At 51.5% G+C, this 22,672-nt stretch overlaps 8 protein-coding genes across 8 annotated transcripts; 5 read left to right on the forward strand and 3 right to left on the reverse strand.

Annotated features, from left to right (window-relative positions):
- Nucleotides 1-656: 656 nt before the first annotated feature.
- Nucleotides 657-2,228, forward strand: CkaCkLH20_03721 (aldehyde dehydrogenase family; the record flags this gene model as incomplete). Its single annotated transcript, XM_038886440.1, has 4 exons — nucleotides 657-1,061; nucleotides 1,119-1,591; nucleotides 1,650-2,061; nucleotides 2,115-2,228. The coding sequence occupies 4 exons, from the start codon at nucleotides 657-659 to the stop codon at nucleotides 2,226-2,228; spliced, it is 1,404 nt and encodes a 467-aa protein (XP_038748282.1).
- An 865-nt stretch (nucleotides 2,229-3,093) lies between these two features.
- CkaCkLH20_03722 (short-chain dehydrogenase reductase family) lies at nucleotides 3,094-4,120 on the forward strand (the record flags this gene model as incomplete). The annotated part of the gene is made up of 4 exons (XM_038886441.1): nucleotides 3,094-3,143; nucleotides 3,210-3,715; nucleotides 3,776-3,812; nucleotides 3,877-4,120. 4 exons carry the CDS (start codon nucleotides 3,094-3,096, stop codon nucleotides 4,118-4,120), a joined length of 837 nt encoding a protein of 278 aa, XP_038748283.1.
- A 2,316-nt stretch (nucleotides 4,121-6,436) lies between these two features.
- Nucleotides 6,437-10,422, forward strand: CkaCkLH20_03723 (cytochrome P450; the record flags this gene model as incomplete). Its single annotated transcript, XM_038886442.1, has 4 exons — nucleotides 6,437-6,956; nucleotides 9,024-9,191; nucleotides 9,245-9,358; nucleotides 9,443-10,422. The coding sequence occupies 4 exons, from the start codon at nucleotides 6,437-6,439 to the stop codon at nucleotides 10,420-10,422; spliced, it is 1,782 nt and encodes a 593-aa protein (XP_038748284.1).
- A 245-nt stretch (nucleotides 10,423-10,667) lies between these two features.
- CkaCkLH20_03724 (methyltransferase type 11) lies at nucleotides 10,668-11,498 on the reverse strand (the record flags this gene model as incomplete). The annotated part of the gene is made up of 1 exon (XM_038886443.1): nucleotides 10,668-11,498. The coding sequence occupies one exon, from the start codon at nucleotides 11,496-11,498 to the stop codon at nucleotides 10,668-10,670; it is 831 nt and encodes a 276-aa protein (XP_038748285.1).
- A 1,062-nt stretch (nucleotides 11,499-12,560) lies between these two features.
- CkaCkLH20_03725 (uncharacterized protein) lies at nucleotides 12,561-13,713 on the forward strand (the record flags this gene model as incomplete). The annotated part of the gene is made up of 3 exons (XM_038886444.1): nucleotides 12,561-13,150; nucleotides 13,217-13,498; nucleotides 13,602-13,713. The coding sequence occupies 3 exons, from the start codon at nucleotides 12,561-12,563 to the stop codon at nucleotides 13,711-13,713; spliced, it is 984 nt and encodes a 327-aa protein (XP_038748286.1).
- A 146-nt stretch (nucleotides 13,714-13,859) lies between these two features.
- CkaCkLH20_03726 (glycosyl hydrolase family 71) lies at nucleotides 13,860-15,465 on the reverse strand (the record flags this gene model as incomplete). Its single annotated transcript, XM_038886445.1, has 4 exons — nucleotides 13,860-14,474; nucleotides 14,526-14,930; nucleotides 15,009-15,242; nucleotides 15,298-15,465. The coding sequence occupies 4 exons, from the start codon at nucleotides 15,463-15,465 to the stop codon at nucleotides 13,860-13,862; spliced, it is 1,422 nt and encodes a 473-aa protein (XP_038748287.1).
- Nucleotides 15,466-16,517: 1,052 nt separating this feature from the next.
- Nucleotides 16,518-17,978, reverse strand: CkaCkLH20_03727 (uncharacterized protein; the record flags this gene model as incomplete). Its single annotated transcript, XM_038886446.1, has 7 exons — nucleotides 16,518-16,784; nucleotides 16,908-16,935; nucleotides 16,989-17,084; nucleotides 17,146-17,263; nucleotides 17,319-17,391; nucleotides 17,449-17,688; nucleotides 17,739-17,978. 7 exons carry the CDS (start codon nucleotides 17,976-17,978, stop codon nucleotides 16,518-16,520), a joined length of 1,062 nt encoding a protein of 353 aa, XP_038748288.1.
- A 2,067-nt stretch (nucleotides 17,979-20,045) lies between these two features.
- Nucleotides 20,046-22,511, forward strand: CkaCkLH20_03728 (fungal specific transcription factor; the record flags this gene model as incomplete). The annotated part of the gene is made up of 6 exons (XM_038886447.1): nucleotides 20,046-20,144; nucleotides 20,188-20,236; nucleotides 20,296-20,996; nucleotides 21,054-21,232; nucleotides 21,313-21,511; nucleotides 21,573-22,511. 6 exons carry the CDS (start codon nucleotides 20,046-20,048, stop codon nucleotides 22,509-22,511), a joined length of 2,166 nt encoding a protein of 721 aa, XP_038748289.1.
- Between the last annotated feature and the right edge of the window lie 161 nt (nucleotides 22,512-22,672).

Here is a 22,672-nt window from a genome sequence, read left to right on the forward strand (position 1 = left end):
ATCCGACAGATTTGATTGAGCTTCCGATCTTCGATCGTTGGCAATCCGAACGCGACTTGTTCGACTGATAAGCTCCGGGCTGTTGGCACTGACCGTGTAAACAGATTTCTTCTGACTTCCTAATTGAGCACTTACGACTTCTTATTCGGCTGTGTTGGCCCTCGGAAGTTCTTACGTCTCAGTTTCGCATAGAAAACGTGAGCTTGTTGTCTGCAAGTCATGTCCGTCATCCGCCATGTTCGGTGCGGGAGTCACAAAAGAGCGCGGTCCCAGGACCGCGATCTTCCCAAACCCCACCGCGGCTAACGCTGCTGTTCCGACAACCACTTCACTTGCCCATAATCTACGCTTTTTGGCCACGTGGGAGATCAGTCTGACGACACCCAGGTAGTCTACTTCAACGCCATAGAAGGCACTAGCCGCGCGACCTCAATATCTCTGGATCGGGGTGGCTCGCGGTCTCCGCGTTTAGCTGGCAGTGAGTCCACTTTATGCAACAGGCAGATTTACCCGCGATTATATGCATGTCAAGATAGTTATTCTCCTGAATAACCCATTGTAAATTGGACCGATTCGCGGTGAATTTTCGAGCCTGTGTTGTACTTCGAACCACAGTTCATTCAACCTTCGAGCAGACGCACCCTTCATCTTTCATCATGGCTGAATCGATCATTCGCACCATATCTCCGGTCACCAACAAGGTCATCATACAGACCCCTAGCACGAGTCTTGGAGAAGCAAGGGCCGTCGCCAAGTCTTCAGAGAATGCTTTCCATGGGTTTGCCAAGTTGCCTCTGGCCGAGAGAAAGGCGATTGTCGTCCGCGGTTTGAATCTGATCCAGGAGCGTAAGCATGCTCTCGGCCGCGAGCTTACAGAGCAGATGGGTCGACCGATCGCTTTCAGTCACAAGGAAATCGAGACTATGCAAAAGCGCGCTGACTACCTGCTGGAAATTGCCGAAGAATCATTGAGCGATCTTCCTGGGCGCCCTGAGGCGGGCTTTAAACGTTGGATCAAGAGAGTCCCGGTGGGGCCGACTCTCATCGTCTTCGCCTGGAACGTGAGTGTGATTTCCAAGTCGATCTTGAGGCATATCTGACACTCGTCACTGACACAGTTTCCCTATCTTATTATTGTGAACGCTTTGGTCCCGGCTCTCCTGGCCGGCAACAGCGTGATCTTGAAGCCGTCGCCCCAAACACCGCTGGTTGGGACCCGAATCGCCGAGATATTTGCTGAAGCCGGTCTACCAAGGAACGTTCTCCAGGTCATCCAGTCTGGAGATCCTGAGGTTCTCAGCGAACTTGTCAAGATCCCCGAGATTCAAGCAGTCAGTTTCACTGGGTCGACCGCAGGTGGCCTGGCACTTCGCGAAGCTGCAGCGCGACGAACAATCCCGCTTAATCTTGAGCTTGGAGGAAACGATCCTGCCTACGTCAGGCCCGACGCCGACTTGAAATACGTTGCAGCTCAATTGGTGGACGGTGCTGTGTTCAACTCCGGTCAGAGCTGCTGTGCTATCGAGCGGGTCTACGTCCATAAGGATGTCCATGATGCGTTTGTGAAGGAGCTACAAGATGAATTGAAAACGTAAGTTGGACTTGCAGGTTATGAATGTCTTCTTGCATTTGAGACTCACGCAAGGTAGCTACAAACTCGGCGACCCCCTTGATCCGTCCACAACTGTTGGACCTGTTATCTCAAGGGCAGCACAGGAGGCGATCCGACAGCAGGTTGAAGACGCCCTTACCAAAGGCGCTCAGGATGTCACTCCGCAGAACATCACCTTTGAGAATATTTCGCCCGACGGCAACTACGTCGTTCCCCGTATCCTTACTGGTGTCACCCACGATATGACGATTGCTCAGGAAGAGACGTTTGGCCCGATCATTCCCGTTGTTCTTGTTCTGAGCGACGATGACGCGATATCGTTGATGAATGACACCGAATATGGTTTGACAGCTAGTGTGTGGACGTCGGATATCTCTCGCGGTGAGGAGATCATGGAGAGCCTTCAGGCGGGCACCGTTTTCGTCAACCGTTGCGACTATCCCAACCCTGTAAGTAAACCTCACGCTGAAAAATTAGGACCAATGCTTACGAAAACTGCCAGGACCTTGCGTGGACGGGATGGAAAAGGTCGGGGCTTGGCTGCACGTTGGGGCCTAAGGGTTTTGACTTCTTCGTGAAGCTGAAGAGCTGCCATGTCAAGCGCAGCCAGAGTTAAGGGCCACATATGTGAATTGAGCATAGACTAGCGCAAGAAAACAACCAAAAACAAATGCTGAGTGACTATGTTATAACCGTCCTCAGATGAACAATTGAAGCCAGTGAATATTGATACTAAGCGTCTGTGAAGACAGCTTTGCTAGTGAATTTTGCCATGCCGACATCTTTAACAAGAGCCACGAAAGCAAGCACTCTTACAGAAATCCGAAAATTTGTAAAATATGATTAGCCGTTCTTAGACGCCTATCTAACACATGATGTTGTCACGCATGTAATAACGAACATGGATACCAGATAGTATACCTAGTCAGCAATGTCGCATCGCATCTTGTGCAATGGCGGTCATACTGAATGGATGTACACGCGACCCGAGCCGATCAGACCGATTCGGGCGCTTCCGTTCCGCGCGGCCGAGACCGCGGTCTCCTGTGTCTTCAGCCGCCAACGAGATCGCGGTCTGACGAACCCCCGGCCCCGGAACTCAGAGAACCCTAGTCCTGCAAACACGACACCTGCAAAAATGAAGCCAAATTCATGGATAACAAAATACCCGCGCAGACAGGGTGGGAGGCGGGGGATGTGGAGGCCAGACTCCTAGGACTGAGATCAAACCAGACTTTATTGCGGTTGGCGCTCCTTGAAATGTATCATCGGACGTACAGCAGGCTACCTTAAAGTGAAGATCCATTCTTATCTCATGCATAAGAACCTACTCTCGGAATTGAAGTTTTGAATCTTGTATATCTCAGTTTTGCTTATCAAATTGAACTCGGATCTCTCAAAGACATTGCCGAAAAAAGCCATTGAACCAGTCACGCATCTTCAAGCTTCCACAAGAAAGGCTATATCTCGCGATCATCATCATGCCCGGAAGACTGGAAGGAAAGAACATCGTCATCACCGGTGCCGCTGGGTATGTAGCTTATAACTCTTTCAAGCTTTTCCTTTGGCGAACGAAGTGTTAACAGCAACGCTACAGTGGCATTGGTCTTGAAGCCTCCATTCTCATGCTGAGGGAGGGAGCTTCGATTCTCATGACCGACATCAACCAGCCTGTTCTTGAAAGGGCTCTGAAGCGCGTTAAGGAGGTTGTAGGAAGCGTTTCTGGGCGGTTGGAAGCTCGCCTTGTGGACGTTTCGAATGAGTCTGAAGTCGAGCAGGCTATTGCTCACCTAGACAGCTGGGGTGGGTTGGATGTCATCTTCAACAACGCAGGCATCATGCACCCACGCGATGGTGATGCGGAAGAGTGTCCGGTCAATATCTGGGATAAGACTTTTGATATCAACGTGAAGGGCGTCTGGTACGGCAGCAAGTATGCTGTGCGATCGTTGCGCAAGCATGGTAAGACGAAAGGCAGCATCATCAACACCGCTAGTATGGTTTCCATCGTGGGATCAGCGACTCCTCAAGTTGCCTATACTGCTAGCAAAGGTGCAGTCATGGCCTTCACCCGAGAGATGGCCATTGTCCATGCTAGAGAGGGTAAGTTCCACCATCTAGCTGGTGCCTTTGGGTGAAACAAGCTAATACTGTTTCTATTAGGCTATCGCTTCAATACCATCTGCCCAGCGCCATTGAAGTAAGTCTTCCGACCAAGATGGCTCTGCGTGTTAGTGTGATCTGCACGAGCTAACATTATGCAGCACCCCCATGCTTCAGGACTTTTTGGGGGATGACAAGGCCAAGCGCTTCAGAAGAGAAGTCCATTTCCCGACAGGCCGCTTCGGCGAGGCTATTGAACAAGCCCATGCTGCGGTTTTCCTTGCTAGCGACGAGAGCAGTTTTGTCAACGCGCACGATCTTGTCGTCGATGGTGGGTTGACCAAGGCATACGTGACCCCCGAGGGTCCTGCCACGGAGGCACCTGAGAACCTAGGAAAGGCATAGTGGAAGTCAATGTAGTGAGAATAAGATTCAATGCAATTTGTCGAGGAAGAATTACATCCGAAATCTTGCAGCATCTGGTTGCCACATGAAATTGAAGAATCGATATCTTACGGACGTACGTAGTCTGCACGCATGCACTTTAGCTTCAGGGCACGTCCAGCCCGTTCAAAAAGATCTTTACTACAAGTCTCCAGCTTCCACGTGGTCCGAGCCATCTTGGATCTTGAATTTTCTGGATGGCTACCGGTCGCCATACGAAGGCATCGCCGAACGACACATTAGTTGACGTGGCCTTCAACCCGTCTACGGTCCGTCCACGTCCCGTCCCCCAGCCCCTTCGTTTAGCTTCCCGATCATTGGGATGTAATGTAGAATCGGAGTTGACTCTACGAGACTAGGTGTGGCGCTCAGAAATTAAATCCCGATTTACGTATATTTTGTGTACAAGCTGTGTAAGATTATCCAGCCTGTGCCACGGTTGCACAGGACTCGGAGCTCCGAGCTGCTGTATCACACATCTCGTGAGGTGGCTAGCTGCATGTCTCACAAGCACAGCTCACGCAGCAACAGCGAATTCGATGCCTTCACGACATATGGATATGCCAATGCTGCGATCGTCAGCAGTAGTCCTCGAATCGGCGCCAATCAGTTGTCAGGACCCATCAGCAAGGGTTTTACGTGACATCGTTCTGCTGTGCCTCAGCTGAACTCTCTCATTTGGTTCGTAGTTACCGATCTAGTTGAACTGTCAGCTGTACTTCGGTACCACTTGGAGCGAGATACTTGGGGCGAAGCAGATTTATTCCAGTCAAGAAAGGCGTGGTGTAATGGATTCCGCGGCATCCAATCAAAATCTTGAATCAAGCGACTTGCGTCCAGACCTATGCGGCCCCCAAGCAGGCATCATCTGTAGGCGTGCGTGTGTGCGTCTTACACACCATCTTCATGCCTCTCGCCTTCGTAAGATGCAGCTGGATTTGTGGGATAAAGAGTTGAATGGAGAAAAAGGCACAGAGACCAATAGGCGATGCGATGTCTGTTACGAGATGCTTACATGTTGGGCGCTATCTGAGGAAACCGGAATCGCTCCGCTCGGTTTCCTGAGCTCGCATACAATAGTGTCTAGGGTTGGCCCGCAGCAAATGCAGCCAAATGGGCTCACGATGCAGGTAGGGAAAGTCAGATGCATGCCAGCTGTTCCTCTTTTCACCCCCTCAAATGAAGCGGCACAATGACAATTTCAGCAGCCTAGACTCGCAGTTTTCACTCGGAATATTTTCGTCATGTTTCTTAGTATATAATCTTCGGGATCCTTTTGACCACTCGGTCCCGAATGTCTTGATCTACGCGCATCCTTGATGCTGTATTAAGCATACTGCAGCCTCGCAAGCCGCGCCCCAATCCTGATAGGTGAAGCCCCAATGGAGGGCCACTCCAGTGATGCTGCAGAGCGATTGAAGACACCATCTCATACTGGTATGCCTGGCCGTGGAAGTCTCCCTTGCATATCATCTACTGCGCTAAGCCGGGCCCGAGGGTCTCCTTCTTCCCCTTCGCCAGCCCTCCTTGATACATGTATGGATCTACGTTGTCCAGCTCGTCATCTCCCGCGCGGGGATGGCGGCTATACCCTCAATCCTTCGCGACGAGCTGTCACTTTGTAGCCTAAAATGAAGTCTCAGCTCCACCATCGTGGTACTGGCCCCCATATCAAGACCTTGGTCTCCATAGATAGGCCTCTCTCTGTGTGATTATGCAGTTCAGAACTTGACAAGCAAGAGTCTTGTCCTTGGCAGCAAGAGCTACATCACGAAGGTTCACACACACATATCTATCTATACCCATGTGACAAGTACCCAGATTCGTATTAGTATCGAACAACACAAGAACGCACATGTAATAGGTGTACCTAATGACTAAAGGAATGCTTCTTGTGTACCTGAGTCAAATCCATCACCTGATAGCGGTGTCTAACAATAGGACAGGATAATTTGTTCCAGACGTCGTCGGAACCCAAGGACCCGGGCTGTACTACAATGCAACCCTCCAGGGCGGTAAAGTCGTGCAGTAGGGATAATTCACTAGCTCAGGATACTAAGGAGTCATCATATTCGTTCGGACGATCGGTTGAAGGATTCGAGCTGGTATGCATGCTGGGCCGCACAAATACCGTCAATTCCTCATGTTTTCCGGAGGTCTGTCACCTCGGTAACTAACGTTCTCGTTTGAGGTTTATTGTTCCATATTGTCTCTATCTTGTTTTGGCTCTTGGATCTCTAGCATCTTCAAGAAACCTTCTCTTCTTAATTCACGAAAATGGGGAGTATCCTAGATTCCTATCCAGAGTACAGCCAAACATCTCGGCTAGACGAACTGCGGGCTACCGAGTATGGCTACCTCGACGAACAGGGTCATCTTTATCTCGACTTCACCGGTGCCGGTCTGGCTGCAAAATCCCAGATCCGAGCACATGAGTCCCGGCTCGGGCAAACACTCTTCGGCAACCCTCACTCGACGAACCCCACAAGCCAGTCCGCTACCCGTCTCGTGGAAGACGCGAGGGCCCGAGTCCTCGACTATCTCAATGCGTCCCCGAAAGAATACACCGCAATCTTCACCGCGAACGCGACGGGTGCCGCACGGCTGGTTGCAGAGGCATACCCGTTCAAGAGGCGGACCAACCTTGTGTTGACGTCGGATAATCACAACTCCGTGAACGGGCTGCGGGAGTTCGCCCGTCGAAGCCACGCGAAGACCGTCTACGTCCCGGTCCGAGCACCTGAGCTCCGAGTCGATCCCTCGGATCTCATGTCGGCCCTGAGCCGTCGCAGGGGAGGTTTGTTCCAATGTGGTTCGGCCCGCCCGCGGCGCAGTGGTTTGTTCGCCTACCCTGCACAGAGCAATTTCAGTGGCGTTCGGCATCCGCTCTCATGGGTTCGCATTGCACAAGAGCAGGGGTACGATGTCTTGTTGGACGCTGCTGCATACTTGCCCACATCGAGGCTGGATCTTTCTGACACTGGCATTAAACCAGAGTTTCTGATCGTCAGTTGGTACAAACTCTTTGGATATCCTACTGGCGTTGGATGTCTCATAGTTCGACGCGATGCATTGGCTCGCCTTGCCACCTCACGCCCTTGGTTTTCAGGTGGAACGATCACAGCAGCTACTGTTGGAGTGCCTTGGCACGCCATGGCACCCGACGAAGCAGGCTTTGAAGACGGCACTGTCAACTTCCTTTCGATACCTGACGTTCAATACGGCCTCGATTGGTTGGATGATGTCGGAATGTTTTTGATTGACACGAGGGTTAGGTGTCTAACAGGGTGGTGCCTCGATCGGCTACGAGACCTCGAACACAGCGACGGTTCACCTATTGCAAGAATATACGGGCCAACCAACACCGTGTCTCGAGGCAGTACAATTTGTTTCAACTTTCTCGACACTTCTGGAAAATTAGTCGACGAGAGACTCGTCGCAAGAGAGTCTTCTGAGCGAAAGATTTCTTTGAGAACGGGGTGCTTCTGCAACCCAGGGGCTGGAGAAGCCGCGTTTGAATTGGATAAAGCCGCATTACTGACTCTGAGTAAGGTACAGAGGAACTCATCTTTGGATGCTTACATGCGCATGATGCCCCCTGTGGGTGCGGTCAGAATCTCTTTCGGCTTCATGTCAACCGCTCGGGACGTCGACCGGTTCTTGGCCTTCGCGGAGGAGACTTACCGAGATAGGCTGACGAGCACTGAGGGCCTGCCTCCACATCAACATTGTTGATCCATCTAGTAGCAAATACCAGATAGAAATAACACCCAACATATGCTGTCGGCCGATGCACGACTGGCTTCTGAGTCTAGAACATTGCTCTCTGTGACGTACGAAGCAAAGGTGTTCTTGGCATTAACCCAAACCAACTGCCATTGCATCATGGTTGGAGCACTGATCTGCAAGATGACAAAGGAAGTAAACGATGGCGTTCAGTGTTTATTAGTGATTCGAGCGATTTGCAACTTGATTATGCTGTGTGACCAGCCTTCTGGGTGCTTTGCAGTGTGGGCAACCAATCACCTCCAATCGCTTAGATGCTGTCTCTCTTCGTCAAACATGTGGTTATCACGCAGAGGGCTGAATAAAGGCTAGTTTTGTGGCGTATTGGTGGCCATCAAATCAACCTACGTCGTAATAGTTAGAAAAAGGCTTCTCATACGCCAGAAAGTCATGCAAAGTTCGAAGTTCATGGGAATAAGGCAGGTGTTTCCGGGCCAAGTGGTTGCGAGGACATCGGCTTGTGGTGTTGCACAACATCCACTTCTGGGCTCAGCAATCTTTAAAGCAGCCATTCTAGCACTTGCCAGGGAGAAGCTTGCCTCTCTCTTCTGAGGGCAGCCTTCCCAATAAGTTGTACGTTCCACGTATCATTTTTCCCCAGAAAAGGTCACGCCAAGATCAAAACCATCGTCCCAAAGCTCTCATTGTGCCTTGTGGCCGCGGACATGCAGTCGAAAAGCTCCCAGTGGCAGTATGGCTCTCTGGCCCTTGCTGCCACTGCTGTGCTCCCGTATCTTCATCACACCAAAGTGCAATTCGTTGCCCGGAGCCTACTGGGCTGCCTAGCTGCATGGTATCTCTTTTCTGCCATCTATCGCATGGTCATTTTCCCCTTTCATGTATCGCCTCTTAGACGCGTACCTGGTCCGACGGTAAGTCTATTAACTGATCCAATGTCAAAGCCAAAAGGCGTGGAAATTAAACAGTGATTTGCTGATGCATCTGCAGAATCATCACTTTCTACTTGGGCAAACCATCAATCAGTTTCGCACAGGGGACCCCAGGCAGCCATATTTGTCCTGGATGCGAAAGTGGCCTACAGAACCTTTCATCCGTTTCATCAGCCTTGGAAACGCAGAGACTTTGCTAGTGACACAACTTGATGCGTTGAAGGAGATTTTTCAATCGAAAGCGAACGCCTTTATGAAGCCAGAAATCACGAGAAGGATACAAACTCCTGTCATGGGAAACGGCATCGTGTTTACTGAAGGCGAGGAGCATCGTGCCGACAGAAGGCTGTTCTCTCGTAAGTTTTCTACGCAGTTGGCCATCCTGTTCGCGGGGCTAACAGGATCACAGCACCGTTCTCTTTGAACAAAATAAAAAGACTCATTCCGATGATTCAGTACATGGCAAAGCAGCTTAACCAACATCTCAGCCAACTTACTGAACAACAACCTGCGATCATTGATAGTAAGGATATCTCATCTTTGATAAGGCAGCCAACGCTGCAAAGATGCTGAGTGACGAGAATTGCTGACACGGTTTTTACGATAGTCTCTTCAATGTGGTCGAGGGTGACTTTAGATGTAATTGCCTATTATTCAACTGGCACCGACATGTCCATTACGCTCAAGCCTTCAGTCTTTCACGACTCTTACCAGGACGTGTTCGATCCGTCGACATTTGGGCAGCTACTGATGTTGATTTCGGGTTTCTTTCCCGCTGTTCGATTGATTCCCTTCAAGGAGAACCGCAAATTCAATTCTGCGAGGGAAAGAATTCGTTCCGAAATTAGGAAAATCATTCGTCAGCGGATGTCTGAGCTCTCCGAAGAATCGGCCAAGGACGTCGAAAAACCGGATTTGCTTTCGCACATGATATCGGAGTCTCGTGCCACAGGCCAGCTATGGCCAGAAGAGAAATTATTTGAAAATGTTCTCAACCTCTTCGGCGCCGGGCACGAGACTTCCGCTACCACTTTGGTCTGGACAATTCACGCGCTCACACTCCATACGGATATCCAAGACCGGCTACGTGCGGACGTATTGAATCTTCTTGAACGCAAGCCAAACCCGGACTTCGTGGATCTGGAAAGCCTCCCCTACCTCGACAAAGTCTTGAAGGAAAGCCTCCGGCTGTACAACCCAGGGATTGCGACGGGGAGAGAGCCGATGCATGATGTCGAAGTCTGCGGGATCCTCATACCGAAAGGCACAATGATCATGTGTATGCCGTCCATTTTGAACCAGAACCCAGCGATCTGGGGCCCAGATGTGGACGAGTTCAAGCCCGAGCGATGGGACAACCTGACTGGCCAAGCGGCGGACCCGAACGCGATGGCCAGTTTCTTACTTGGGCCACGATCATGCATCGGCAAGGCTTTCTCTATGTTGGAGATGAAGATCCTGCTCGTGGAAGTGCTCTCGAAGTTCCGTTTCGAGGCTGTCGTCGATGAAAAGGACATGGTCCTGATGAATCCGAGTCTGACGTTGCGTATCCAAGGAGGGTTGAAAGCCCGGGTTACCCGTCTGTGAAAGGCGAGTCTTGAATACTTGAACCCATATTGGAAGAGGTCTCAAACTGTACTCATGATACGCCTTTACAGGAGAGATAGCCATGACCTGGAGGAATGGAGTGGGTGGTCACGAAATCAGATATAAACGGATGGTTATGTGTGGTATGATTTAATAATGGTTTTACAGCACTGAGTTCAATGTTATCAATTCAAAGTCTCCTATTTGAACGACAGAGCCCATCTTTATAGCCTTGACACCGAACGCTATTTCTTACAAATAGCAACGATAGCCTTCATCTCAACTCCAACGCAGTCCGTTCCGTTCCTAGTCAACGAAACGGCAGTGTCTTTCAAAATTGAAGGCACCATCTCCATTGCCTTCTTCCTGTCACCGTCGCTCCAGTCTCTGAACACCGCAGGGCCAAACATTTGAACGACAGAAGAAGAGACCTCATCTAAACTCTCAGCACCCCAGTGTGCCACCATTTCCTGGATACCAACATCTTGAAAACCGGCAGATCTCAGAATCTTCTCGGTATGATGCGGCTCGAACCACTCTGGCTCGATAGGTACGTTGAATGGTTCCTCCTCAGGGCGAATTTCTTGTTGAAGCTTTCGGAGGACAGGCAGATAGCCGAGCTCTTTCCAGTTCGTCACCACGGCGATACCTCCGGGTTTCAAGGTCCTCCACACCTCAGCTGCGGCCTTGGAAGCGTCGTCGAAGAAGAGAAAACCGAGGTTGGTGATAGAGTGAGTGAAAGTTGAATCTGGAAAGTCCAGGTTTTCGCCAGGCATGACGGCAGATCGGACCCTGTTGTTGGAAACAAATCTGGCTTCTGAAATCTCTACCATTTTGGGGGCTCCATCAACTGCGTGGATTTCGGGCAACTTCTTGTCTCCGAACTTTTGAAGAAGCACATCGGTGACGATTCCTGTACCGCAGGCGTTGTCGAGGACGACGGAGTCGCTGGTGATGTTGAGGAGAGGAACAAATCTCTCTGCAAGCTCTCTGGTGCAACCTCCAGTGCTCTTCTCGTATGACTGAGCCACGGCGTCAAAGTGCTCGAGCGGATGATTATCGAATTCCGGGGTCATCTTGGAGCAGTACTGACTTCTCGGCGGTGAGAACGACAGGCCACCTGGAGGAAGATGAAGTCGCGACAATAGAAGGACCTTTTTGCTGCTCAAGCCGCACGTTTTTGTGGTTATACATCGTTGCACGGAGCCTTTTCGGAGACTTCACGTGCGTCGAACAGGAGGGCCGGGGGTAAAGGACCGTGACGGCTGACCATCTGAGGGTCTTATCATTGATGCGTAGGTGACAGAGTCAGTCCTTTGAAATTGCTGCGAGAAAAAGAATCATTCTAGAAGAACAGAGAATGTTTCTAGACCACTGCCTGCAAGTGTCGAGCATGTTTTCTTTGCAGCGCGGCGAGGCCGAAGCGTGCCCAGTGGGTCATCGGAGCGCCGTGGCGGGACTCCGCCGATGCTGCTGCGGAAGCGGCGGTCGGCTCAGCACCGTGTCCCCCCGCTTATGTTCTCGGGGCCGAGATCACCCACTGAGTCCGAATTCACACCATGGCTTCGATGTTTCGGATTCTATGACGCGGATACTTTCATGGTCTATATTCTTGTCAAAGACTATTGCCTGGTGAGCAAAGCTACCGTACGTGTCAAGCAGCCAAGGTAATGTACAAAGCCCCCCTCGATTTCGGCCCCGACGACTCGCGACATCGCGCCATAGTTCTCTTCTAACAATCTTCATGATAAGCAGCCGTTGATTTGAGAGTACTTATTTCGACCTGGTGGCAAGTGGCGTGGGATACGCTTCAAGCGATTTGATGGAACGCGCAATGATCCGGTGGTGTCGGCTTGAGTCTTACGGCTCGGCGGAAACCCGCCTCTACTGATGGACTAGGAGCCGGAAACAATTAAATAACATATCAAATAATGATTGCCAAGTCCCAACAACGTATAACACCGTTTAAGTGCTATAATAACATATATCTTGTCGCCTTTGAGAAGCCACTCGTCAGCTATCCAGCAACGAAATCATTTTGACTTTCAACCTAACCACCGCCCGTTGTCATTACGTCGCCATCAAGACTACGTCTATTACAAAACATTCAAAGTTCGATAACCTCCTTCCCGTCAACAATGTCTTCTATAATCCAATTCATTCATTCTCAGGTCTTCACCGAAGTACCATTGCCCACCAAGAAGTTTACGGGCCAGACTATCATCGTAACCGGCTCAAATACTGGCCTGGGTTTCGAAGCGGCAAAACATCTAGTGCGCCTTGAAGCTTCGAGGGTCATTCTTGCTGTCAGAAGCCTCTCAAAAGGTCATGCAGCCACTGCCTTGATCGAGGAGTCAACCGGGAGAAAGGGCGTCGTGGAGGTGTGGGAATTGGATCTCGCCTCTTACGCGAGTGTTAAGGAGTTTGCCAACCGCGTCAATGGCCTCGAACGACTCGATGTACTCATCAACAACGCCGGAGTCATGACCTACGACTTCATCCTCGCGGGAAAGGACGACATGATGATGACAGTCAATGTTGTCAGTCCTGTGCTTCTTACATTGCTGCTTCTACCCAAGATGAGGGAAACCTCCTTGGCTCATGATAGGGACTCTGTCATCACTTTTGTTGGCTCTCTTGGTCATTCCCAGGTTGACCTTGTTGACAGTCAGAACAAACGCATTTTCGAGGCCCTGGCGGTAGAAGAGACGGCGCGTATGGCTGACAGGTAACTCCTTTCACACTGACAACCGCGTCATCACATACGAATCCCAGGCTAACTATCTACTTTCAGATACAACATTTCGAAGTTAATTCTCCTGCAGCTCGCGAGAGAGCTAGCCAACAAGGTCACGGAATCCAACAAGCCAGGCAACGTCATCGTCTCTGTGCTCAACCCGGGTGTATCTGATACCGAGATATCGAGGCATGTAACCTGGCTGCACGGCAAGATTCTGAAAATGGTCTTCGCGATAATCGGGAGAACACCGGAGGAAGCAAGCCGCACGCTCGTGTTGGCCGCAGAAGGCGCTCAAGAGACCCATGGCCAGTATCTTGACGACGGCAAAGTTGGCAAGTAAGTCGAACATTCTTTCTTCCTTAGTTCTGCGTATCTCAGCCATTGCGAGCTGCTTGACGTGGATGCGAAGTCGACGCAGCAGCTGACTCGGCGATTGTAGGCCTTCGGAGTTTGTTCTGAGTCAAGAGGGTGCCAGAGTTCAGCAGCAGTTGTGGTATGAGCTGCTGGAGAAATTGGACGAGGTGTCTCCTGGCATTGCGAACTTAATTTGAGTCGCACTTCGAATAGGGTATCCCTCGTGATTATGCAGCTACGTAGTTGAAGAATTCATGGCATTGAGATTCAATAGCTGGTGATTTGATTTTTGTATTCCAGTATCTTGTAGTTGTGAGAAGTAGGGCCCATGATCCGACTACGTTCAACCAAGATGCGCAACAGCATGGGTTCCCATCGGTGAATGAGCGCCTCCGACCCAAGCATTCCAATTGTTGATTCCCTCGGTGCACTCCTCCGTGATGGGCCGCCCTTGAACTTGCGCAACGACGTTCCCTTCACGGTGAATAGTCACCACCACCTCACCCAGCCTGCCGTTGTAAGGGACGCTGCCGTGATAGACGCCAACACCACCCTGGGGCACCCCGTCGTCGTCCCATGATCCTTCCTGAGGAACTCCGCCGATGCTGACCGTCACAGAGGCGGGTCCTGTGAGAAGCGCAGAGTATACGACCTTATCCTCCAGGATCTCTGCCGGATGGAACAGCTCCTGACCGTGGCTTGGGGTGTTACCCGTCGTACCTCCGCTGTCACCGGCGTGGCCAGGATGTATGCGGTACCAGGTCACTAGCCCTTCGCGGTTGATCGTGGCATGGCCGTATTTGTAGAGGTCGATGAGGAAAGGTAAGAGCAACCGCCAGCCATCGTGCGGCATGTCTCGCACGTAGTTGAACGGCGCCTTTCCATACTCGAACGCGCCGAACTGCTTCTCGTGGAGAGGACCAATGTAGTGGGACTCTCCGAAATCGTTCCACGAGATCTGATCCATTCAGTAAATGGGCTTCGCCAGGAGGAACCGCGGGAAACTCACAATCTGTACGTATTCCGGCCTCATCTGGAGAATCTCGTTCCATCGATCGTTCCAAAGATCGTCACTCTTCCATGCCCAGTTCTTGTTCCAGGTCGGGAGATTGGTGTAGAACCAAGGAGACACGGCCACCATGTATGGCTTGTTTCCCAGGAAATGGCGGTATGAAGCGTCCAATCCGGGGTCCATCTTTCGCCGGTTGCCGTCAGGCCATGCGGACCAACTGAAGAGGCCGTCCGTCACGCCGGTGTTCATGGCGTTTTGAGCTCCGATGGATGAGAACGAGGGCATGAAGAAACAGCCCGTCGCCGCCTTGATGTCGTGCCAGTCTGCCGCGTTGCCAGTGCCTTCGAAGGTCGAGACAACGGGTTGCCAGCCACGCTTGAAGTAAGCGGGAGAGGGGCCGAACTACAGCAGGTGTTAACGACTTCCTATCGCGTGGCGTGGAACTGTTATCTATAAACCGGTCCTCCAGGATCAACTTACCCGATTGAGCATCTCGATAACCCTCTCTTTGGGCCATGCTCCGGCTCCTTCATAGTCGAAGGACAACAGCAGCTTGAACCCAGTTTGCTCGGCTGCAAAGAAGAACTCCGGGAGCTTGGCGACTGCCTCCTCGTGGATGCCAAAGTTGACCACGAACCCATCAATATGAGCCTCCTGAGCGAGGCCAATGTCGACCTTGTACTCGTCCACCGTGTATTCGCACGTGTTACTCAACTACACAGGCATCATCAGATTGTGTTATCCACGGTGATTGAGCTGTTATGCGTACCATGAAGTGAGCAAACACGGCCCGTTCGAACCCCTGAGGCGGCGGAGCTTGCTGATACGGCTGGTTCTGGGGCGGCGGAGGCGCCGGTCGGGGCTCGTCATCGTCGCCCGTGATGGCCGCGATCTCGGCCTCGATCTTCTTCTTCGCCTTGTCGAAAAACGCCTTCATCTTCGCTTTTGTGAGGAGAAGGAAATCAATCGCCCGACCGTGACGCGCGCTGCGTTGACCGCTCCAGTTAAATGACACGTGGAATGGCGAAGTCTTGATCTTGGCCGCAGCAGTACGGGAGGGTCATTGCAGCCCCATCCCTACGTAACCGAGGCTTAGCACGCATCCCGACTTATCCGGCTTCTCGAAATATTGAGAGATATTTCGTGATCTTTCGAATGCCTCCAAACCATCTTTGCCATGGTGTTGATGGCTTGTCAGTGATTACTGTCTTACTTTCCAGACAGCAAAGTATGTTTTAGGGCGCGAGTCATAAGGGAGGAGTGCTAAGCGTGTCGTTCACCGTCTGGCCACATGGTATTTTACGTCACTCATGTCCCTGTAGCATTGGCGAACGAGTCCCTGTGACCCCTGAGTACCTAGCGCCTGCATTGTTTTTGCCCTTAATTTTCCATCGGCTTACTTTCCTTCGTTCAAGGTTGAACCTGCGCGATGAAGAGAAATAAAACAGTAGGTCAAGGCGCACTTGAAGGATAAACTTTCTCAGAGCGACTCACTAAAGAGTTTTTTTTAGGATGAGAATGGGGTTACCCGAGGGTGTTGCCCTCAGGTGACAGCCATCAAGTCACACAGTGGAGTTCTCTTCTACCGTGAAGGACATTGGCAAAAAGAAAGAGATATTGTGACCAATCCAGGCAAAAGAAATGTCCTCGGAGAGGCTCGAACTCTCGACCTTTGGATGTCCCTGTCTAAAGACAAGGTCATATTGACGTAATATGAGACCAACGCTCTACCGACTGAGCCACGAAGACCACAGCCACTGTGGGGCTTGACAGGGAGCGCGGTTCCGTGGAACTTGGACCGTTCCCCGGTTCCGACGTGCCCGTCCCAGTGGGTGTAGATAGCATTTCCTGAACCGTTTCGGATCAAAGCATGTAGCATCTCCTTCGATGTGCCTCGGTATTTTCGATCTCAAATACCCTCTGGGATTTGCCAGTAAACTTTTCTATCATTATGTTCATTATTTTGATGTAATATGGCTGTATGTATCTTCACGCTTGGGGGAATCTCGTAACATCCGCAGGCGCCGACGACATCACGACAACTGTTGTCGTTACAACTCCATCCGGCCCTTCGTCCTTAACTATTCGAAACTTTTCTTCTTCCGTTACTGCTGATGGGTTCGTGTCTGGTGTCCACGTGTGGATACTCTTCGTTACGTTGATTTCGAACTGTCGTTCGACCATAATCATTTCGGGCATCTGGATCTCCGTGTCGCAGCTTCGTGCTGCTTCGGGATCGTGACTGATGCTCCATAGCTTTTTTCGGGGTGTTAGGGATGTTGGTGATGTTGGTGGGGAATGTGATGATGATGAGCTCGAGGCGTCGCTTGGGTGTGGGAGAAGGTAGTCGATGAGAGGTTGCATGGCTGGTACACATACGGCCATGATGACCACGTCCGCTTCAAGACTATGAGTTGTTGGTCAATAATACGCAAGGAACGTGTTGCGGAAAGAACTCACCTTGTCCATATGACAAGATCTGCGGCATCATATGTGAAGTCAGGGCTGCCGAGAGATTTTAATCTCGTGCATTTGAAAATTGCTGTAAACAGCGCTCTGTTTGTAAGAGTCAGTGATGTGCTCGCCGACAATGTTGAAGACGTCCATGACAACTTACACAGCACCAAGAGATAGGGATACCACCAGTCCAATACGTTTCCTCCTTGCGAAGTGCAATTTGCGAATCGAAAACGCAACGTAAATCGCGATGTAAGCGTTTGTCGCGGCAGATATTGCTTCACGCTGGAGTAAGTGTCTGGATTCGTGTCTGAATGTTGATGCCTGACCTACCACTTGTTGATATTGAATATTCCACGGCCATGTCTGGGCCCAGGCATGCCTTTGTCATGAAAGACATCTCAGACTGTACCGGTGAACACGACGTGTAAAGCCCCAATACATTCCCGAGAAGAGCGATGACACAAAAGACCACAAGTCCCCATAGGAAAATTCGTTGGGCCTTCTTAGGTTGAAGAAGGCGGTTGACCAGAGCGACAACGGCGAGCTTCGGTAAGACCAGCGCGAAGATGCCGAATGCGAATGACATGATCGTCCAATGCAGGATCGCCTCCTTCTGCGGATCCGACAGCGTCGCGACGTGTCTCCCATGACCGATTGACACCGCCTTGAGCGTTGCTCCGGTTGACGTCCATCCCGAAACCTGTGATACTCAGCAAAACCATCCTGGTCCTCACAGACAGCGATCCATACCACCGCGGCAAGCAAGATTCCGTCATCGAAGTGAACCCGCTTCTGAATCCATCCCCTCACAAACAACCGCGATAGAGCGAACATCGTCGAGATGGCGGTCGCCGGGACGACGGAGGCGATGATGACGCCGCCGATGCTGTGTGAGTCGCCATCCTCGGCGGAATCGGCGAAGTCGCGCGGGGGAAGAGGGAGAGGAGGTATCGTCGCACTGGTTAATGCTTTGTACAGCAAGTGCATCATGCGTGCGGACGCAGATAGTAAGTCATTGATGTTGATGTTTTGACATCGCACGACGTTGTTGTTGGTCTCTCGTTCGATGCGTTACGTGCGAAAACGATTCCATCTGGGACGAAGAAGACACACCTTCCCACACTAAATCGGGAGGGGGGAATAACGACCATTTTCTCTAGAATACGCCACTCTGTGCGAGAGGGGGATGACAAGATGAAACCCCAAAACTTTGTTCTAGAAGGGCTCGAGTGTCGAGGTCACCGAGGGTGTTGACGCGATAGGTTTAGTGAGAGTCGGAGAGTGAGCCCATTATCCTTCGTCCGAATTTCTGTGTGGTTGAAAGGAAAGCTTGTTAACCAATCCACGAGCCAAAGGTACGGTACAGGTTCTTTCCTCGCGCTCCGGAAAGCCGAGACATCATTGACGCTGGGTGGGAGTACAAAGACATTCATCCAGACGAAAACGGACTTCGTTTTTGGATTTGATGAGGTGACTCGGATCATCGATTCCAGATATCCGGGACGCAACTCTCAGCGCTAAACTAGATCCCGCTCACCATCGCAGGCATGAGGAGGACGCTAGATACTAGCTGGCGCTATTTCGTAATCGTGGCTTTTCCATTGCGGAGGTTTTCCTCCAACTAGCTGTCAAACCGGTTAATCAGATCGGTCGCGCCGTTTACTATGATCTGGCGACGGAGAGCCGGATAGCGAGAGGCTCGCACCGCGAAACGGCGGTGACTCGGTGAGATGAACCGTGGGTTCTCCCATGCACTTAGGAAGGTTTGTCGGTGCTTGGGTATTACTGTTCATTCCTTGAAGGCAGAAATTAGCAAGCTCGTATGTGCTTGGACTAGATTCCAATAGGATCGTCTTACCGTTGGAACGATCAGATAACCTCAACACCGACATAGATTGAGCTGTCCCTAGCGTCTGCAGGTCCTCCATTACGATCATTCATACTGGTGCGTTTGCTTCATAACAATCACATATTGTTGTATGCTTCCTAGAACTCAACTAAAGACAAAAGATCTCACTACAATGCCCCTGCTCCTGTTCACATGTGTCTGTCGGCTAAATAGCCAGCCCGTCCGTGATTATCGGAGAGCAGGGCACGAATCGTGTCACTTGAGCACCGTGTCTGCCGCGGTAGCCGCGATTCTGGAACGGATGACGTGCAGAATCTGGAGCAGTCAAATCTGTAAAAGGCATTTCCTCACATGGCATGCGCACTTTTAGACAATGCATGATCCCACTGATCCCGAGGAAATGGTTCCATTGTGTGGATCACGCGCTGTCATTAAGAAACCACCCTGACTACGTAAATGCGCCCATAACTGACTCTGATCGATGCCCTACTAAGCTATTCCCCGAAAAAGCGAGCCGTTTTCCCGTTTTCCGCAAACAGATCTGCCTCTTATTTCCTATTATTGCGGGCGTCGAGAGCTCTGCCCTCCACCGTTGACAGAGCTTCTGGCCAGCCCCCTCAAGCCTACAAGTTAAGCCACCCGTCTAGTGAACTGCGCCCTCTCCGTTATTTGTATTCATGTCCTTTCTTCGCTTCTTTCTCCATTTGCGGTCATTCAACATTATTTCAAGCGATCTCATGATTACTGAGAAGTTGACCTCGGTGAGGACCAAGAGTTGTGCAGCGCCAGTGACGCAGAAAGACGATCACCGTTGCTCCGATTCCGGCCGGGATCACAGCCGCAGCATCCCGGCATTCCAGGATTCCGGGGGCACTAACACGGGATACTTAAGCAACAAGAGCTGTTATCCTTGGCGAGGGAAAGTCCCGAACGCGCTACACCCCCTGAAGCAGTTCCTCTCCACAGTCTCCGCATGATGATTGCATTTCAGTGTGCCCGCCGGCGAGGCACTATCACCACACGCCCCTATCTCTAGCAACTGAATTCCGCTGACACATATTCGGCATTGACGATATCGGCTCCACGAGTTGTTGATTCTATCAATTCACATTCAAAGACATGGGATTTTTTGACTTGCTCCACTGCGAAGATCTCCTCGTCAGAACGTTCGTTACGTTGCTAGCTTGTCACTACTCCTGGTCTTCACAATGAGCAATCAGAGAGCCGGCACCCACACGGCAAAACGCCCCCGTCTCGGCGAGCGTACTATGCTGGCCTGCATCGGTTGTAAGCAGAAGAAGTTAAAGGTAAGATTCAATGTGGAAATCGGACTTTCCTAACCTTCATCAGTGCGACGGCCAAAGTCCGAAATGCCAAAACTGCGTCAGAACAGGACGAGGTAGGCCTCTTGGAACAAGCTCAAATCAAGACACTCAATTGATCACCCCCCCGGTAAAGACTGCCTGGTTGAAGATCCCGGGACCGGCTTGCATCGTCCGCGGGATTACATGAAGTCGCTAGAAGCCCGCGTAGCCTATCTCGAAGGTCTTCTACAGCAGGTCCGGCCCGAGGTCGCGCTTGATCACTTCGGTCCCAACGAGGGCCGCGACGGAGAGCACGCGGGCCCGCCCGGCGCCGGCTCCGCGACACAGCCGATGCCCATCATGCACATGCCCTCCGCATTTCAGGGCCTGCCCGAACCCTCGTCGTTTGAAGACATGGACTTCTCACGCGCCCTCCGAGCGCCGTCCGTCGATCCGGATGACCATCATGTCGACATGCTGTCCTCGGAGGTTGCCCTTTTGTGTCTGAGTGCGGCCGGGAGAGAGCCGCACTACTTCGGGCCGTCGTCTGCGGTGTCTTTCTCGCGGATCGTGAGCGCGACTATGGGTTTGGCTAGTGGAGGCGGAAGCTCACAGCACAGTCATGCTGGCCGGGGGAAGGGTCTCCGGTCGGAGGTTCCTCGTGAGGTCCCTTTGAGGCTCCCGTCGCCAACTCTGAGGGCCAACTTGTCGGAGGCTTATTTCAACAACATCCACCCACAGTATCCCTTTCTTCACAAGCCCACGTTTCAAATATGGGAAGAGAGCTGCTTGAAAGCAAGTCTCGAAGGCGATCTGAGTAGCGTCAGCGACGTGTCTCTCTTTTTCGTGCTGATGGTAAACCATCCATGGTCTGCTGCTTTCTGGTGGTCTGTTTGCTCACAGCTCTTGCAGGTCTACGCCATAGGATCTCTTGTGCTGGGGCAAAGCCACTATGATGCCGCAGAGGCTTATTACTCGATGGCATTGGACCATATTGCAGCGGTGCTTGACCTTGACAGCCTCGAGTCAATCCAGGCGATTTTGTCTTGCGCTGTGTACTCAATAAGGTCGCCGGTAGGAGTAAGCTTATGGTACGTGCTTCCTGTGCTTCTCTTGCGGAGATATCTACTGTGGTCTTCCCTCTCATAGGCTGACAATGTCTACCTCGCAGGAAGGTGTCTGGCATGGCTATACGCCACTGCATTGAACTTGGATATCACCGTAGCGCAGAACGGTATCACAGGAATACCGATACCTTGACGAAGGAGATGTCCAAGAGATGCTTCTGGGTCGCCTATGACATCGACAGGGTAGTGGCCTTCACCCTTGGCCGGCCAGTTGGCATTCCGGATGATTCTATCGATGTCGAGGTGAGACAGCTATTATAGATCACTCACGCCGCTCTGTGAAGATTGTCTAACTTAATGTCAGCTACCTTTAGACATGGATGATGAGAACATCACATCCGCCGGTCTCATGTCAAATCCCCGTCCAAGCTCCACTGACCCCCCAACGCTCATGACTGGCTTCATACACGCCATTCAACTTCGCCGTCTATGGACCAAGATCAGCGACAACCTATACCCCCCGTCCGCCCGTCGCTGCGGGAACAATTGCGGACAGAAGGCCACGATGGAAAGCCTCCGCAAAGAGTTGGAAGAATGGCGAGCCAGCACGCCCGACCAACTCGATTACTCCAGATCTCATCCTCTATCCGTCTTTACGTCGAGTTCGTGGTTCCAGATTGCCTACGATCATTCCATTCTGCTGCTCTACAGGCACTATATGATGGGTCTACCCAGTACCCTTGGGCCTGCTGAGGGTGGTGGTCAGGTGAACAACAACGATCCCGAGGTGACTGAACGCGCCTTGGAAGAGTGTGCAACGCGCGCCCGCGAGATGTGCCTCCTTTACCGCCGGGTATACCAGAGTTCCTCTGTCCAGTTCACATGGGGCAGTCTACATATACTCTTCTTGGGCGGGCTCACATATTTGTATTGCCTGTGGCGCTCGAAACGCGTGCGGGACATGGTTCGACAGGCCGACGTTGTGACAACGTGCATGGCTTGCACGACTGTTCTCATCATCATTGCCGAGAGGTGGAATCTGGCAACGTCCTACCGCGATATTTTCGAGACGTTATCTCAGCGGACGATTACCATGGTCTGCAACGATGGCCACAAGCCCGGTCCTACGTCTTTACCAGCTATCGGACCTGGTCCGAACTTGGAGAGTCAGATACCGATGGGTGGCGCAAGCCCGTCTGGGATGCAGGACTGGATCAACGATCTGGACCCTCTGGCTATTCCGCAAGAGTCTGAGTGGCTGGTACAGCAACTTAACCTACTCCAAGGTATGGGGAATTTCTAGCGAATTCATCGAGTACAATACCAGGGCTATATCTGTCATTGCTTCACGTTCCAACCATACTCTTCAACCTATATCGTCTTTGCTTACTCACAGAAGATGAAGTGATTATTGGGCAGCAGGAAAGCCATACTGAGCTACCTGTAAACGATGAACGAATAATA

The sequence above is a fragment of the Colletotrichum karsti genome (assembly GCF_011947395.1).
Source record: "Colletotrichum karsti strain CkLH20 chromosome Unknown Scaffold9, whole genome shotgun sequence".
Classification (NCBI taxonomy): Eukaryota; Fungi; Ascomycota; class Sordariomycetes; order Glomerellales; family Glomerellaceae; genus Colletotrichum; species Colletotrichum karsti.